This window comes from Sceloporus occidentalis, unplaced genomic scaffold (assembly GCF_023333645.1).
Source record: "Sceloporus occidentalis isolate IW3139 unplaced genomic scaffold, rSceOcc1.0.p SCAF_2, whole genome shotgun sequence".
Lineage (NCBI taxonomy): Eukaryota > Metazoa > Chordata > Lepidosauria > Squamata > Phrynosomatidae > Sceloporus > Sceloporus occidentalis.
In genome coordinates, this window is record NW_028316982.1 from 268,795,285 (window position 1) to 268,813,913 (window position 18,629).

An 18,629-nucleotide genomic window follows, 5' to 3' on the forward strand; every position below is an offset into this window, starting at 1 on the left:
CCCCCAACCATAAAATTACTTTCATTGCTACATGCAAATATGTGTTTTCTGATGGTCTTAGGCGACCCCTGTCCAAGGGTTGTTCGACCCCCAGACGGGTCCCGACCCACAGATTGGGAACCACTGCTTTAGAGAATTAGACCTGGCTGTTATATCACTTCTCAATCCTCTCTTCTGCAGGCTATGCATACCTAGCTTTCCAGACTCTTTAGCACCTTGAACATCCGTCTCTGGACAGGTTTCAGAGCCTTGCAAAGCACAAAAGCAAAGCAATAAAGGAAAATTCAAAATGTGTTCGGAGGTGGTTAGTTAAGCTGTGGAAGGGGTTTGCAGCAAACTATGTAGGGTATAGTTTTTTGTGGTTTTTTTGGGCTATGTGGCCATGTTCTATAAGAGTTTATTCCTGACATTTCTCCTGCATCTGTGACTGGCATCTTCAGGGAAAGCATTCTCTGAAGATGCCAGCCACAGATTCAGGTGAAATGTCAGGAATACACTCTTATAGAACATGGCCACATAGCCCAAAAAAACCACAAAAAGCTATGGATGCTGGCCATGAAAGCCTTTGGCTTCACATATGTAGGATATTTTCAGATAAGGACTCTGCTGTGGGTGGCAAACAGGTGACCTTCCAGATGTTATTGGACTGCAACTCCCATCAGCCCTAGGATCAATGCCAGTGGTGAGTTCCAGCCCAACAACATCTGGAAAGCTACAGATTATCCATCCTGGGATATTAGAGGGAGGGGAAAAATGAAAAACATTCAGCAATCTGGAAAGTGGTTATCTTCAGTCCCAGTCATGTCTATTTGCACTTTTGAAATTCAGCCCATTTTTAGCATGATCAAAACAGTGCCAACTGAATGTTTGCAAAATGCCAAGTCTATTTCTTTGGTATAGTTAACATTGTTAATGACCTATGTGTCCTCCCTCCTCTTTTTTTTCCTTGTTCTCAGAGCCTTGTTCAAAACTCCCTCCGCTCTCGCCTTGAATCAGACGCAGCATTGCAAACAGTTAGAAGGGCTGGTGGTCTCCCAAGTGCAGCTGTGCCGCAGCAACCTGGAACTCATGCAAACCATCATCCAGGCAGCACGGGAGGTGATCAAAACATGCCGCAAAACCTTCTCTGACATGCGATGGAATTGCTCCTCTATTGAGCTGGCACCCAATTACCTGCTAGATTTGGAGAGAGGTAAACAAGAAAGGCATTATTTGCCAGAAATGTGGCTACCATCCTTTCCTTGATGCACAAACTGGGCATGTAAATCCTGCAGATCAGTCACATTAGACCTATGCATTTGATATGTACAGTTCATAAGAAATTAGCTGCTACTTTGCTTCCCTCAAATGTGGAAATTCAGAGTTTGAATTCTGGAAGACATGTCCAGTTTTCATCATGTGTTTGTCATCTGCTTTGGGCACCCAGTGATATCTGACTGCAGTACAGTTGGCCTGCCATATCCATGGATTCTTTATCCATGGATTCAAGCATCTGCAGCTTGGGAAAATACACACACACACACACACACACACACACACACACTTCAAAAAAGCAAGCCTTGTTTTTGACATTTTATATAAGGGACACTATTCTACGATGCCATTGTATTTAATTGGACTTGAACATGCATGAATTTTGGTATCCATGGAGGTCCTGGAACCAAATGCCAGCAGATACCAAGGGCCCAATGTACCTGGAATTTGATTTAAGACTGGGTATGAGATGGTATTTGATGGCATGCAGTGTTATTTTGCATTACATAGTAGGCATGCTGGGTTATGGGAATTGTGGTCTCAAAAAGTAGGTTTTCCATGCTTTGCTGGCAACCAGCTCCTGAAGTTGTATCTTTGGTGCTTACCCAAATCAAAATGACTAAACTTAAAATGTAAGTCACATTTCAACGTTCAAAGTTTGTCTCTGAATCTCAGAATGAAGATATAGTAAAAGTTTTCAAAATCCAAATGGTACCTGACACCAGCACATTTTTCTCTTCACATCATATCTACACCCAGGTGAAAGATCACTAGGAGGAAAATTTTACTCCCGCCCCCCTTTTTAAGGCTGCATCCCAGGAGATGCTCAGGCTTCACTGCATGGAAACCATTAAAGAGCAGGAGAATACTCCCTGCTGGACCTTCCAAGTGTAACAAAGCAAAACAACTTATCTTACTTCACTAGCTGCCAAGAGATTTAGTTGTTGCTGTGTGCTTTCAGTCCATTTCCGACTTATGACAAGATTAAGGTGACCCTATCATGGAGTTCTCTTGGCAAGATTTGTTCAGAGGTGGTTTGCCTTTGCCTTTCTCTGAGGCTGAGAGAGTGTACTTGCCCAACGTCACCCAGAGGGTTTTCAGGGCTGAGCAAAGATTTGAACATTTGAGCATAGTTCAATGCCCAACCCGCTATACCATGCTGACCAGCCATTCAAAGGTGGCAAGTTTGCAGCCTGTCCAAAGTGGCAAGCTGCTGAAAGCACTCATACCCTCCAACATTCCACAAATGAAAACTGAGACATGTATGATCATGTAACATCAGAGCGTGGTCAAGAAGGTAAAAGTTCTTAATGAAGAAGAATGTGTAAGCTAGGAGGTGCTGCAGCAGTTTACTTTTGCCTGTGCTGACTGGGAACGACATGTTTCTGCTCTGTCCCCCGAGTTAACTGAGTGCAAACTACTTTTGTGCTTCGAACTCAGTCTGCAGCATTGGAAGCAAGCTGAGAGCAAAAGGGGGAAGTGAGAGGAAGAAAGAGAAACTTGGACATTTTAAAGCAGCTGAAAAAGTGGGACAACAGAGGATTAATCACTGCTGGCCCTGCCATAATGGGGCAGTTGGAGGTTATGTCACCATGAAACCAATGGTCATATTTAGAGGATGTAATGCAGGAATGGGTAACTTTGAAAAACCTTGGGAGAATCTCCCACTGAATTCCTGGTCATACCAGCCCCTCTCAGCAAAACCACTTCTGAAAGGTCATGCTGTCTTTTAAGAAAGATACTGAAGAATTTTGCAAAAAAAACCTAGCCAAAATCGTATACTAAGGAGATGGAGGTTAATTTTACGCTCACCTAGGATTATGTAACATTTGTGCCACATCAGTTCTTTAGTGAATTGCAACACTGCATGACCAAAGCACATCAAGCACAGTGTGTTTTTGTGCAAATCCATGTGCAGTGCATTCATGCATCCATGCACAAAGATACCACAGGGAGGAATCTCCTTCTGCAACCTTGATATTCCACAAAAAACAAAAATGTTCAACTATAGGGGAAATTTATGCATGACTAGGGGTGCATTTGCACTGTAAAAATAATGCAGTTTGACAGCACTTTAGCTTCCAGGCACCATAATGTAGAATCGCTGGGGTTTGTAGTTTTGTGAGGCACCAGCACTCTTTCCCAGCAAAGGCTAAATATTATGTAAAACTATAACCAGTATTCCATAGGATGGAGCTACTGCATTTAAAGTGGTGTCAAACTGCATTGTTTCTACAGTGTATATGCTCCCTTAGACACCAACAGAATTTCAGTCAAGTTGTGTTTGTGTGTGTAAGGGTTGTTACCTTCCTTTAGAGGAGAATCACACAGCTACAAACCTGATTCTCAAACTTTTGTTTTACAAAATGTTTATGAGGGAAAGCTCTGGGGACCATGTAAGCAGTTTTGGAGGCCACATACTACCTGCAAGGATGTCATGTTAACGATGGAGCAAGCTTGGTTTCTGCTGCCCCAGAGACTAGGACATGGAGCAATGGATGCAAGCTAAAGGAAAAGAGATTCCACCTAAATATTAAGAGGAACTTCCTGATAGTAAGAGTTATTTGACAGTGGAACACAATCCCTCGCAGTGTGATGGAGTCTCCTTGTTTGGAGGTTTTTAAAGAGAGTCTGGATGGCCATCTGTTGGGAGTGCTTGGACTGTTAATTTCTTGCATGGCATGGGATTGGACTGGATAGCCCAGGACATTTCTTCCAACTCTGTGGTTCTATGATTCTGTGTAGCATCTGCAAGACAGTATTTAGCATCTGCCAAGGGGTGTTTACCATCGGCTATGTTGCATTTGTAAAAGCAAATCCTGAGCCTAAGAAAGACCCACTGGTAGCTAGCATGGCCTCTTGTTCTGTCTTGCAGGTACCAGGGAGTCTGCTTTTGTGTATGCCCTCTCCGCCGCAGCCATCAGCCACACCATTGCAAGAGCCTGCACCACCGGGGACCTCCCTGGCTGCTCCTGTGGTCCCATCCCAGGTGAGACACCTGGACCTGGGTATCGCTGGGGAGGATGTGCTGACAACCTCAACTATGGTCTTGTCATGGGGTCCAAATTTTCAGATGCTCCCATGAAGATGAAAAAATCAGGATCACAAGCCAATAAGCTGATGCATCTGCACAACAGTGAAGTAGGGAGACAGGTAACCAATTCAAGAGAGTTATTGTCATTATGCAATCATCATCCGGGGTTGAACTGAGGGATCGCTGAGTTGAAACACAATTGAAGCAGTGGGATTGTCCTATTTACAAACTAGATAGCTCAGAGGCAAACTGTGGAGGTAAATAGGAGGGCTGTCTCTGGTGGCAAATTCTGGGTGCAGTGGAGTGAGTGAGAAAGGAGATAGTTCATATCTGCCAAGTAGAAAAAAATCAGTACATTTGGTCGGTGAATTCCTGGAGAGAATCCATAGCAAAATGGTCAAACATGTGTTTTGTGTCCAGAAGATTTCTAATCCAACCCACACAGCTCCCCACTGACAGGCTTGTTGCTCTTTTCCTGTATGATTTGTGGAATTACCACTTTTAAAAAATTCTCATTACAAATTTAGAGAATTTTTCTGAATATATCCTCTTTGTATATATAACTACCTTGGTAATTCAGAATAGTGTGTCTAGTATCTAGAGCTTTAAAAGGTTAAATTGTGGACCACAGCTCCTGGAAACCACTAGTCATGCTGGCTAGAGATTATTGGGAGATCTAATCCAAAACAACAACAACACATCTTCTGAGTTCTACCTTCCAGCAGTACCAAAGACCATGTTTTTGTATTACATTCCTATTTCTTGGTAAGCAGTTCTCCCATCAGCCTGCTTTTCCTCTGCCAAATACCATAGCTAGCAGAGTGTTGGACCCTCCACCTTTCCAAGCATTATTGTCTTTTCATGATGTGGCCAAAGTATGACAGTCTCAATTTGCTCATCTTGGCTTCCTGAGAGAGCTCAGGCTTGATTTGTTCTAGGACCCATTTGTTTCTCTTTTTTTACTTTCCATAGTATCCTCAACACTCTTCTCCAGCACCACATCTCAGATGAATTTATTTTCGTCTTGTCCTCTTTTTTCACTGTCCAGCTCTCAAATCTGCACACGATGATGGAGAATAGTATGGCCTGGATGATTGTGATTTTAGTTCTCAGTTGTATGTCTTTACTCTTTAGGATCTTACCTAATTCTTTCATAGCTGCTTATCCCATCCCTAGTGGTCTTATTTCTCAGCTGCAATCTCCATTCTGATCAATGTTTGTCCTAGGTACGGGAACTCTTTAACTATTTCAATTTCTTCCTTGTCTAGGTTGAACTTATGTATTTCTTCTATGGTCATTATTTTTGTTTTCTTTATGTCCAGCATTAGGCTTGCCTTTGCACTTACATCTTTAACCGTCTGTAGTAATTTTTCCAAGTTTATGATGTTTTCTGCTAGCAATCTGATATTAGCTGCATATCTTAGATTGTTGATGTTCTTTCCTCCTGTCTTCATCCATCCTTCTTCTGAGTCTAAGCCTGCTATTCTGATTATATTTTCTGCATACAAGTTGAACAAGTATGGTAAGAAAATGTAGCCTTGCCTGACCCCTTTGCCAACTGGAAACCAGTCTGTTTTTCCATATTCTTTCCTAACTGTAACCCCTTGTCTTAAGTACAGATTTCTCATCAGGACTATCAGATGTAGTGGCACTCCCAAATGCTTTGCTATAGTCTAAAAACCCCAGGTATAACACTGTTAGTGGTTTTAAAAACTTTGTTTGCTCTATATCTTCCTGGAAGATTGAGAGCTCTCCATTCCAACACCGGGTACTGTCACACGTACATCCCACTGTGCTTCCTGGCATGGCCACTGCCACCACCACAGGTTGCTTTGCTCTGAGATCAACACGAGATGTCCAGCCATATGATCAAAGCAGGATGCTTGTTCTGACCTCAGAAGTGAATCACTCACTGCAGTTGTGCCAAATGACACAGTGGGATGCCCATGCAAACAGCTACCTGGTGTCAGAACAGAGGGCAGAGTGTACCAGAGTGGGGTGTCACCTGGTGGGGTGGTACAGCCAGAGGGACAGCATGGCTACTGGGCAAGCAAGAAAGGCTGCTTTCTTGCTTGCTGAGCAGTTGCACCAGACCTTAAATGGTCCCTCCAGAGGCCACACTGCCACCCCCCTCAGTAGCAATGCCTCTGGAGTCTTGTGCAGCAGCCACCATGTGGGACTCTGAAGTCCATGTGGGGCAGCAGTCTGGCCAGGCGGGGTTGGGATAGGAGCAAGACAGTTCACCACCACCCCACACCTGGGGACACCGACCCTAGTGATGCCACTGCCCTCAGCCCCAAAATACACTGTATGTCATCCTCATCTTCTTCATCCCCATTACAGTGCACAACAGGTTGCTGTATAACTTAAGCAAAAATGATGGGCCCCTATCTGAAGGAACTTGCAATCTACAATGTTGATAGGGAGGCAGGAAAAATAAGGAGCCAGAGTGTCGAGGGGGGATTGAGGTGTGGATGTGGGCTTAATCAAAACCCTTTCCCAAATCTGTGCCAATGAGACACAACTTTGTTTTTGGTGCCCAAGTGGCATGGGGCTGTGACTGTAACCCACTGAGGACCCACATGCCTGCCAGTGTTCCTTGGGTGGGGAGAAGGTAGCAGCAGCAATGCTGGTGATGTTGGATGTTGGAGGGAGGTGGAACAGTTGCTTCAAGGTTCTTGTTGTTTGCTCTTTTTGCAGGCTTTGAAAACATCTCTGGAAATGAAATGCAAATGCCATGGAGTGTCTGGATCTTGCTCAATCAAGACTTGTTGGAAGGGGCTCCAGGAGCTGAGAGACATTGCCCTGGATCTGAAAAACAAATACCTTTCAGCCACAAAAGTGGTACACCGCCCAATGGGGACTCGCAAGCATCTCGTCCCCAAGGATCTTGATATCCGCCCAGTCAAGGAGACGGAATTGGTTTACCTGCAAAGCTCGCCTGATTTCTGCATGAAGAATGAGAAAGTGGGCTCCCATGGGACCCAAGACAGGTATGTGCCCTCCAGGAGGAGCTTCTTCCACCCTAAAGACATGAAAAGTACACCTTTCCATTAGTTGGTGGATTGCAACAGCCCTTCCCACCAGAGCCTGGATTCCTGGGAGCAGCAGTCCACCAATATTGGAATAGCCAGAATTTGTTCATCCTTGTTGACCATCCTTGACTTCACACCCTGTTCTTTCAGAAGCACCCCATATTTTCTGTGATAAACACCCAGGGAACAAGAACTACTACTGGTAACTAGAAAACCCTGTTTTGCTGTAATGAATTTGAGAGTCTATTGTTTTGCAGATCATTTTACTGCAGAGTGAGGATGCCAGAGATAGACCTATTTTGAAATTTAAATACAAAGGGCCATTGCTCATCGATAGAGGGCACATTTTAAAAGTAGCCATTCTGAACCAGTGCCCTGATTTGGACTACAAATCTCATTATTCCCAAACAGCATATCCATTTTCTAGTACTCAGAGGTGCTTAAATATGCAGGAAGCTGCCTCTCACTCTCTCACTGCACTCCTCCTGCAAAATAAAATAAAGTTCTGCCCTCTAAATGTTGCAGAATGGCTTCTCATCCCCTAAAGGATGCTTTGAAAGCAAAAATGTAGCAGTGAAATTGTAATTTTTGACCCCTGGGGGCTACAAAAACAGCCTTGGAGGTGGCATCTCACAGCCAGTGGGCCACATTTTTCTGACAGTTGATATAGACCACCTCCAGCTGGCTCTCTTGTTACAATAGACCTTCACAGTAAGTCTTCCAATGTGCCAGTCTCCCACCACTGGCATGCTTGCTAGAGCTGTTGTGAGTAGCAGTCCAACAATAGCTGGCAAGCCACCCATTTTCCAGCCCATATGCCCATCCTTTGTTATGCCAATGACCAGCATCTGTGGCCAAAAAGAAAAAAAAAACCCTGAGAACTTGAAAGGCAGCCCTCCAGATGGTCTGGAGATGACCCAATGTTATTTCTATCCAAGATGTTTGAGAAGTGTACAGAGAGGTCATCCAAAATCCCTGGTCCCATGTATATTTGTTTTGTACAAAACTGTATCCTGGTGCAATTCCCATGCAGAGAGTTACATTTCTCCCTTTCAGAAGAGTTCATTTGGACTCAACTATGTTCTTCATCGTCATCTTCTTTTATTCTTCTTCCCCTTGTGGTCTTGTAGCTCTGCCTTGAACAACCAGGCTGTTCCGTTGTGCTCCACTGAACAGTGTCTGTATATCTGTCCAAAACCATTTTGTTTGGCAGATCTTTTCAATTCCATGGGAGGCATGAAACTGGCCCCTCCACCCTGACCTGGGCAGTTGCCTTAGAAGATGCCAGTCTCCAAGGCTGTCCTTTTATCCCAGCTTTGCAACATTGGTCAGACAAGCCCAGGGATTGCGGGGCAGGGGGAAATAATATTTCTTGAATTATACCTCCTAGCATCACCTGACATTAGTCAAACTTGTTATGGGATTCTAGCCGCTGTAGTCCATAAAATGGAATCTTTCCAAACTCTAAAAATTCCACTCTGAGTAGGAAGTAAAGGGCTGTACCATAGAGAAAAGACCAGAGACTGTAGCTTAGGCGGGTCTAGGGCATTTTGCAACCTGAAGCAAAGAACAAGATGGCTGATATTGTGTGCCTTTAAGTCGTTTCCAACATATGGGAACACCGCCACTGGGTTTCCTTGGCAAATTTCTTCATTGCCATCCTCTGAGGCTGAGAGAGTGTGACTTGTCCAGGGTCACTCAGTGGGTTTCATGGCTGAGCGGGGGCAGCCCCTTTCTTTCCCCCCCCATGGATGAAAGCAGTTGGCCCTCTGTTTTGTGGGGGATCTGTTTAGAAACACCCCCCCTGCAAAAATGGAGACTTGCCCCATAGGCTTGAATGGGGTGTGTGCCACAAGTGCGCGCTGGGGGCGTGCCCCATTGAAAATTACAGAGGTCACCCCTCCATGAATATTGAAGACCACAGACCTCAAGTTCATGAGAAAGGAGGGGTGACTGTAATATTTCTACAGTCCTCTAATTTCTAGCACTGCAGTAACTTTAAAAATCTCAGCTGAGCATTTTGAAATAGAGTTTAGGCATCTAAAGAAAAGGGAAAAGCAGAATGGTCAAAGGAATGAAAACAAGCAAATATAAGGAAATTATTGCATTGACAAATAAAGTGACTTCTCCCCAATGGGATACAGTTGCAATTCGGGTTGCTACTGGGAATTATTGCATGTAATGTGCCACCGCTGCTGCCAGGCGGCTGCATCCTGGGTCCCAGGGGTGCTTCAGAGGCTGCTTTAGACTTGGAAAAGCACCCTCTGAAGCATGGCTGGGAACTGGGATGCAGCTGCCTGGCAGCAGCAGTGGCACATTACATGCAATAATTCCCAGTAGCAACCAGAATTGCGACTGTAACCCATTTTCAGAAGTCATTTTATTTGTCAATGTGATAATCTCCTAAGAGTATGAGTATGATTATAAGTATGAATTATATTCACCAACTTGTTCTGTGCTACTACTCAAATTTGGGAACTGAAGGAAAATATCATGGAAGACAGAATTCATATTTGAGGGGGGAGTGCCTCATCTTCACTCCCTATAGCTGCCTTCTTGGGGGGGGGGGGATCTTTGTTGTTGTTATCCACTCTTCAGTGGATCTCAACCCATGGCATGCTGTAGATGTGACATCTCCAAGACTCCCTATCCTCCACTGCTCTGCTTAGTTTGTGCAAACTCATACCCATGACCTCCGTAATGGAATCCATCCATCTAGCTTGTGATCTTCCTCTCTTCCTACTTCCCTCTACCTTTCTTAGCATTATTGTTTTTTCCAGTGAGTCTTGCCTTTTCATGATGGGGTCAAAGTATGACAGCCTTAGTTTGGTCATCTTGGCTTCCAGAAAGAGTTCAGGCTTGATCTGTTCTAGGACCCATTTATCTGTCTTTTTGGCTGTCCATGGTGTCCTCAGGACTCTTCTCCAGCATCAGATTTCAAATGACTTGATTTTCTTCCTATCCGCTTTCTTAACTGTCCAGCTCTCACATTCATACATGTTAATACAGAATACAGTGGCTTGTACAATTCTAATTTTCTACACAAGCCAAATAAAAGTGTTTCACCTAGTTTTCACAGCGAGCTGTCCAAATGATGTATAGGACAATTGGAGCAGAGTCTGAGCATTTTCCTTACTTGAGGGCTCTAATCCAGAGTGGGAAAAAGTAAGGATTTATCCCAGTTTTGAGCAGAAAATCCAGAAATCCATGCGTGTGGATTGTACTATGGACTGCATTCCATAGTGAGAGTGTGAGGTTGGGAGGAGTAGTTCATAAATATGTACATTTGCACACAGGGAGGGAAAAAAACAAACTGCATACTTCGATTTCTCAGACTTTGGTGAGTTCAAAAGGGAGCTGTAAGTGGACAGTTCTACTGAACTTGTCTCTGTTTGTGGAGACAGGGCTGTGGTTGCGGTGGATTGGGGTAACCTGAAGGTAACCTGGATTTTCTCTCATCACTCTAGATGCGTTCTTGGTATTCCTTCAAATACAGATTGAGTCTCCTTTATTTGAAATGCTTGGGATTTCAGATTTTTGTAGATTTTGAAATAACTGTATTTGCATATATGTAGATAATGAGATCTCTTGGACATGAGACCCAAGTCTAAAACATAACATTAATTTACATTTCATATATAACTTATGCACATAGGCTGAAGGTACTTTTATACAATATTTTTAATAAATTTGTGCATGCCGAAGTTTGTGTACCTTGAACCATCATAAAGCAAAGATGTCAGCCATAAAAAAAAGTTTGTTTTTTTGAATATTTCAGATTTTGAAATTCCAGATAAGTAAGACTCAGCCTGTTCTGGTGATGGGACAAAATGATCCAGTTTACCTGAAGGTAGCAGGGTGACCTGTCTTTCAACATCTTGACACTACCTTTGGGCAGCTGCCATCTGAGGTGACTGGCTCACTTTACCTTATGGCAGAGGTGGTTGTAACTTAAAGCCAGATATTTCCGCAAATATTTGGGTCCCGAACTAAGCCATTTAGGGCTTGAAAGGGTAGAGAACCACCACTGAGCAAGGAACCAAATAAGTATGCAGCATCTTCAGAATTGATATAACCTGATTCCCACCTAGCACTCTCTCTCTCTCTCTCTCTCTCTCTCTCTCTCTCTCTATATATATATATATATATATATATATATATGCAGTTCTAGCTATTGCATTCTGTACTAGCTGAATCTTATGCATTGTCTTCAAGGGCAGCCCCACATATTGTGTGTTATAGCAATCTAACTGGGAAGTTACCAGAGCAGAAACTACAGCTGCCAGACTTTCCCAATTGACAGTATAGTGGACTTTTGGTATCCAGGACCCCCCGCTTGGTCCTGTGGATGCTCAAGTCCCATTAAATACAGTGGCGTAGTAAAATGGTGTCCCTTATACAAAATGGCAAAATCTAACTTTGATTTTTGGAATGTATATTTCTTTGTATAACTTCAAGCTGTAGATAGTTAAATCCACTGTGGATACGGAAGGCCAATTGTATTTGTTTGGCTAAGATAGATGAAGAGTCTGACTCCTTTTAAGGCAGCTTCAGAGCTTGGAAAAGTTCTTTTTTTGAGCGACAACTCCCCAAAGCACCAAGGCAGCATGGCCAGTAATAGGTGAATAGGGGAGCTGCAGCTCCCAAAAGTAACCTTTCCAAGCCCTGAAGCTTCATAGAAAGTGAGAAAAAAAATCCCCATTATGCAAGAGAAGAAGGAACATATATATAGAGAGAAAGAAAGTCACGCTTGCTCACTCAAGCTGTGTGTGCATAGATATATAAAATATAGTTCACACTTCCCACACATAACAGCGTAATGTTCATATGGCCATTTTCCAAATGGCTTTACAGGCCCCTGAGGTGTCTTTAATATTTTATGCTGTTTAAACTTCCACTTTCAGACAATTTTGCCATTGCCTTTTTCAAACAGATCCTTTCGGCTGGAATCCCTTTGAGGGATTTCAAGCGATATCCTCAAGAAGTGTGTTCCCCTTCCTTTCTCTCTCAGTCTCCCCGCTGCCCTCTCTCCAGCCCCCCAACAATGTCCCCAGGCATCTCCCACTCCCACTTGCTTGCTTTGGGCTGGCAAGAGAAGAGGAGGAAGGTTTTGCCTTTCATGTTGCTTGTAAATGACATTCTGGGGACCAAAGGGGCAAAAAAGGAGGTGTCAGAACCATGATACAGCCAGGACATGTTCCTCCCCCTCCCATCATCTTCCCCTTCCACCCCCTCTGTGAACATTAATGGATTAACGGGTGCTATTAATGGATTTATGGTCTGAGTGCAGACTTTAAATAGTGTTGTAATGCATTGGAATAGTCCATGCCCTATGCACCATTTTCATCTGCTCTTTTAATATACAAGTTGAGCTTCCTTATACGGAATTCCAAAATCTGAAATCTTCCAAAATACAATAACTTTTTTCATGGGTGACTGAGATAGCGACACTTGTACTTTGTGATGTCTGTGGTGCCTGTTGCTTTTGGGGGTGGGGGGTATTTTACTTCTGAGAAATTCCCTACAAGTTTTGCAAAGATGTGAGTGCTCACGGCAAAGGTGCACATTTTCTCAAGACGAATCTCAGGATTCTCAGCTGATGGAATCCTATTTTCGTCACAGCTGTTGAGTCCAGCATAATCCTTTCCCATTGGTGTTATCTCTCACCTTTTCTGTTCCTGCCCCTGCTCACTTGGCCCCTTCCTCCTGCATATTGGTATCCATGGAGAATTTTGTAAAACAGATCAAGAAAGGAGTAAAGCTGAAATGATTCCTGCAGAGAAAGGACTGGTAGCTATGGCTGTCTGGTGAAGATTATACAAAACTCTCAGATTTTAGAACTCAATCTTGGGACTTTGGAAAGTGATAGTACCACTCTATTCTGCTTTGGTCAGACCTCACCTTGAATACTATGTCCAGTTCTAGGGGCCACAATTCAAGAAGGATGTGGACAAGCTGGAGCATGTCCAAGGGAGGGCAACCAAAAGGATGAAAGATCTGGAAACCAAAAGGCCTATGAGGAACAACTTAGGGATTTGGGTATGTTTAACCTGGAGAAAAGAAGGTTTTCTGGTGTTCCAGAGAATTATAGATAATAGGTCACAGAACAATGGATAAAATGGATGGATGGGGTTGGACTGGATGGCCCTTGGGGTCTCTCCAGCTGTATGATTCTATGATTGTACCTCTGGGGCAGCTACAAGTATGATGTTACAAGGGGCAGCTCTTGGAGATGCCATTAAGCAAGAGATGTAAAACTTCAACAACAGCTAAGCTTCAACCATATGTAAGACACCAACACAATGCCAACCATTGTATGTGTATGTGTGAGTGACACTGACAAGATGCCATTCAGACAGACAGACAGACAGACAAGACAAACAGGCAGGCAGGCAGGCAGAGATCCTGTTGGTGTCTTATGTATACATAAGTTCCCCTACAGAAGTGGCTGAATATTTTTGTCTGATGTGGAATGCTTATATTCAGCTGATGATTGTGGAAGGAGAGCTGTGCATGAGGTGCCATTATACATGGAGATGCATGTGTATCAATGATTACACTGATGCATACACATGTCAGTGTTGTTGCTGTTGTGTTCCTTCAAGTCATTTCCGAATTATGGTGACCCTAAGGTGAACTAGCATGATGTAGTAGTTTAAGAGACTACAACTCTGGAGACCAGGGTTCGATTCCCAGCTTGGCCAAGAAACCCACTGGATGACCTTGGGCAAGTCACATTCTCTCATCCTCAGATGAGAAAACTTCCACTGAAGAAATTTTGCCAAGAAAACCCAATGTTAGGGTCACCATAAGTCAGAAACAACTTGAAGACACACAACAACAACGACAAGGTGAACCACTCTGGGGGTTTTCTTTGCAAGTTTCTTGAGAGGGGATTTGCCACTGCCATCATCTGAGGCTGAGAACATGTGACTTGCCCAAGATCACCTAAACATTAGGAAGAACTTCCTGACAGTAAGAAATGTTTGACAGTGGAAGACACTCCCTCAGAGTGCGGCAGAGTCTCCTTCTTTGGAGGTTTTTAAATAGAGGCTGGGTGGCCATCTGTTGCGGGTGCTTTGACTGTGTATTCCTCTATGGCAGAATGAGGTTGGACTGGTGATCCCTTGGGGAACCATTGAACCCTAGGTTTCTGTAATTCCAAGCTATGGCCTATTCAGTATACAGCAGCTTCAGATGACTTAGGAAGATCTTTGCAATAATTTTTTTTCTTAGACAATGGCTGCTTCCACACTTCAGAAATAATGCAGTTTGACACCAGTTTAAGTGCCATGGCTCAGTGCTATGGAATTCTGGGATATGTAGTTCCTTATGGCACTACAACTCTCTGACAGAGAAGGCTAAGGAGATTATCACACATGAAATCTGTGCCAGATCCGTGCTGGGTTACATCCGGGTTGTAACCATCAGCGGGGGATCTTATCACATTTCCCATGACCAGGCAGTAGGCAACCCATATCCAACCTGGGCTTCTCCCACAGCTTTTCATGAATGGGAAAATTCGGCACGGATTTTGCATGCAATAATCTCCTCAATATCTCACAAAACAACACATCCCAGAATTCCATGGCTGTCAAAGCAGTGTCAAACAGCATTAATTATGCATTGTCGATGGAGCCTATAGCTTCAAGATTCCTTCAGCTAGGAAATTCTGGGAGCTGTGGTCCAAAAAGTGCTAGGTTAGGAAGCCTGAATATTCAGTTGGGAAGCCAGAATTTCTGTTGAATCCATTGTATCTTAAATTCTTTGGGGCCACTCAACTACCTTCCCAGGCTTGGATGGGGAGAAAAAAAGAAAAGATGGTTGGAAAGAAGGGAAGAAGGGATAAACATGGAGCACCTCTAGGGTCCTGCTGATTCAAACAAACATTTGGTCGCTTAAAGTGTTGACGGAGATAATGCTGAGAGTGTTCTATTGTCTTCTTTCATGGATAGGGTTGCATCATACACCAGAGGGAACAATTTCACATAAGCAGGTGGGTGGATTGGTTCACTAGTCTGCAATCTTCCACTTTATCCCACTATCAGTTTCCAAATAGATTCCTTCTATTTCTTTTCCTATGCGTTAATTCTAGGGGGAAGTGTCTGGAAAAGCAAGCGACTGAAGAGAGCAATATAAAATATTTTCCCGAAACATGGGCATGGGATGGTTGGAAAAGTTTAGAGCGAAACCAGGGACCCGTTCTCAGTGATCCTGGGGCCCATGTTGGAAAAGGAACCTGATTTCGCTTATATGCTTTATTCCGGCCTCCTCCTCTTCTTTCTCCTTCTTCATCCTTTAAATGACGTCCAAACTGGAAGCAAGCCTGAACTATAGTCCTGAAATCTCAACACACCCAAGCTTTAGGGAGCATTCAACTTCTGAATCTGGAATCTGTGTTCTTGTTAAAAGGTCCTTGCCCCCTTGGACTGAAACAATTCCTCCTACATTGTGTTAATGCACAAGCTCACTAAGGCCTTGATGGAAAGCAATGGGTCCAATTGCAGAGAATGGATCCAGAATGCAGAGTCTCTGCCATAAGAATCAGATTTGTGGAGGGTCACGCACTAGTAAAAAGACTGGCGTCCACTGCATCTTACAATTTTTGGGAGCTTGGTGTGGGCTGAACAAAAGGAAAATAATTTGGAGAGGAAAATTAATTCTGGCCAGAAGCGATTCATGAAGCAACTCATAACTTTGGGATTGTTCAAGAAGAATGTTATGTTTACTCAGGAGAAAGATGGACACCCTTAACTCCTGTGATCTTGGAATTTGAAAACATTAGTCATATAATTATAGAATCATAGAGTTGGAAGATACCACAAGGGGCACCTAGTCAAACCTCCTGCCATGCAGGTAGGGTTGCCATAGTGCCGGACCTCGAAACCGGGAAAAATGTAGGACAAAATTTTCAAATGTAGGACACACAAAAAGTGTGTCCTACATTTGAAAATTCTGTCCTACATTTTACTGCGATCGCAGCGGAGGCCAAGCGGCAAGGGAAAGCCTCCACTTAAGGAGGCTTTCCCTCCCCGCCTGGGCCCCGCCACGATCGGAGGCCAGGATCGGGGCCTCGCCTCGTTCCTGGGACCCTCAGGGACCAGGAAGGAGGCGAGGAGGCCGGCGGCGATCGCCCCGATCCTCGCCTCCTTCTTGGCCCCCGCAGGGACCAGGAAGGAGGCGAGGAGGCCGGCGGCGATCGCCCCGGCCTCGCCTCCTTCTTGGCCCCCGCGGAGGCCAGGAAGGAGGCGAGGAGGCCGGCGGCGATCGCCCCGGCCTCGCCTCCTTCTTGGCCCCCACGGAGGCCAGGAAGGAGGCGAGGAGGCCGGCGGCGATCGCCCCGATCCTCGCCTCCTTCTTGGCCCCCGCAGGGACCAGGAAGGAGGCGAGGAGGCCGGCGGCGATCGCCCCGGCCTCGCCTCCTTCTTGGCCCCCGCGGAGGCCAGGAAGGAGGCGAGGAGGCCGGCAGCGATCGCCCCGGCCTCGCCTCCTTCTTGGCCCCCGCGGAGGCCAGGAAGGAGGCGAGGAGGCCGGCGGCGATCGCCCCGATCCTCGCCTCCTTCTTGGCCCCCGCAGGGACCAGGAAGGAGGCGAGGAGGCCGGCGGCGATCGCCCCGATCCTCGCCTCCTTCTTGGCCCCCGCAGGGACCAGGAAGGAGGCGAGGAGGCCGGCGGCGATCGCCCCGGCCTCGCCTCCTTCTTGGCCCCCACGGAGGCCAGGAAGGAGGCGAGGAGGCCGGCGGCGATCGCCCCGATCCTCGCCTCCTTCTTGGCCCCCGCAGTGACCAGGAAGGAGGCGAGGAGGCCGGCGGCGATCGCCCCGGCCTCGCCTCCTTCTTGGCCCCCGCGGAGGCCAGGAAGGAGGCGAGGAGGCCGGCGGCGATCGCCCCGATCCTCGCCTCCTTCTTGGCCCCCGCAGGGACCAGGAAGGAGGGAGGAGGCTGCAGGGAGGCGGGGAGGTTGGCGCGGCTGCGCCCAAGAGGCGCCGCCTCCCTGCAGCCTCCTCCGCCTCAGGCCTCGCTGCCCTCCTTTTCCGTCCCGACTCCCAGGCCTCAGAAAGGCCTTGGAGCCGCGGCGGCGGCGGAGGTGGCCGCGGTGGGCGGGGCCGTCCCGGTTTGGGCGCCAAACCGGACCGGGACCGGGATGGCACCGCCCAAACCGGGATTGTCCCGCCGGGGGGCGGGATATGGCAACCCTACATGCAGGGATACAAAGAACACAGATGGCCATTCAGCCTCTGTTTAAAAACCGCCAAAGAAGGAGAGACCACTACACTCCTAGGCAGCATCTTCCACAGTTCAACTGCTCCTAGTGTCATGAGCTTCTTCCGAATGTTTAGGTGGAATCTCTTATCCTGTAGTTTGAATCCATTGCTATGGGCCCTATTCTCTGGAGCTGCAAAAACCAAACTTCTTCCGTCTTCAGTATGACATCAATATGACATCCTTTCCAATCCTTTCCAGTTGCAATAGCAAGTACATTTCTGTACCACTTATCAATGAACTAAGCACTCCCTGGGCGGTTTACAGTGTGTAAGCTAATTGCCCCCAACAAACTGGGTACTCATGTTAGTGACCTATGGAAGGATAGAAAGCTGAGTGGACCTTGGAGCCCCTGGGACTGAACTCACAACTTTGTGGCTGCAGTATTGACATTTATGTCACTGCTTAACCTAATCTTCTCCAGGCTAAACATACCCAGCTCCCTAAGTCGCTCCTCATAAAGCATGGCTTCCAGACACTTCACCATTTTTGTGGCCTTCCTCTGGACATTCTCCAGCTTGTCAACATCCTTTTTTGAATTATGTTAACTTTTGAATTAGTGTTCAAATGAATGTTTAATCTCAATTTGCTTTGCTCCTATTAATCATTATTATGCCAAGTGTTAATAATGTATTGGTAACATAAGAGCCAGCACAGTGTAGTGGTTTGAGAGTTGGACTACAACTCTGGAGACCAGTGTTCCAGTCCCACTTGGCCGCGGAACCCCACTGGGTGACCATGGGCAAGTCAAACTCTCAACCTCAGAGGAAGGCAATGGCACACCTACCCCTGAACATACCTTATCAAGAAAACCCTAGGAGAAGTTTGAAGGTAGAGAACAACAGCATGTTAAGCTGAATAGTGTTGTAAAAATCAACTGAAATGACTAAAAATAGCAATAGCATTAATAGTATTTAAAGTGCGCCTGTGTCATACACAGGCAAGCTTTACGCGGTTTTCAGCATATGCTGAAAGCCATGCAGGGAGATGGGGTGGCACGTCCCATAGGGACTAATGGGGTGTGCACCCATGGTGTATGTGCAC

The 18,629-nt window shown here is 45.6% G+C and overlaps 1 protein-coding gene across 1 annotated transcript in view; it reads left to right on the top strand.

Annotated features, from left to right (window-relative positions):
• Window positions 1-18,629, top strand: part of WNT11 (Wnt family member 11) — a 57,615-nt gene that overhangs the window by 28,487 nt on the left and 10,499 nt on the right. The window contains exons 3-5 of the mRNA XM_089508281.1: window positions 957-1,192; window positions 4,130-4,407; window positions 6,989-7,281. Coding sequence (XP_089364407.1) covers window positions 957-1,192; window positions 4,130-4,407; window positions 6,989-7,281 — 807 coding nt within the window. The remainder of the gene's footprint in view (window positions 1-956; window positions 1,193-4,129; window positions 4,408-6,988; window positions 7,282-18,629) is intronic.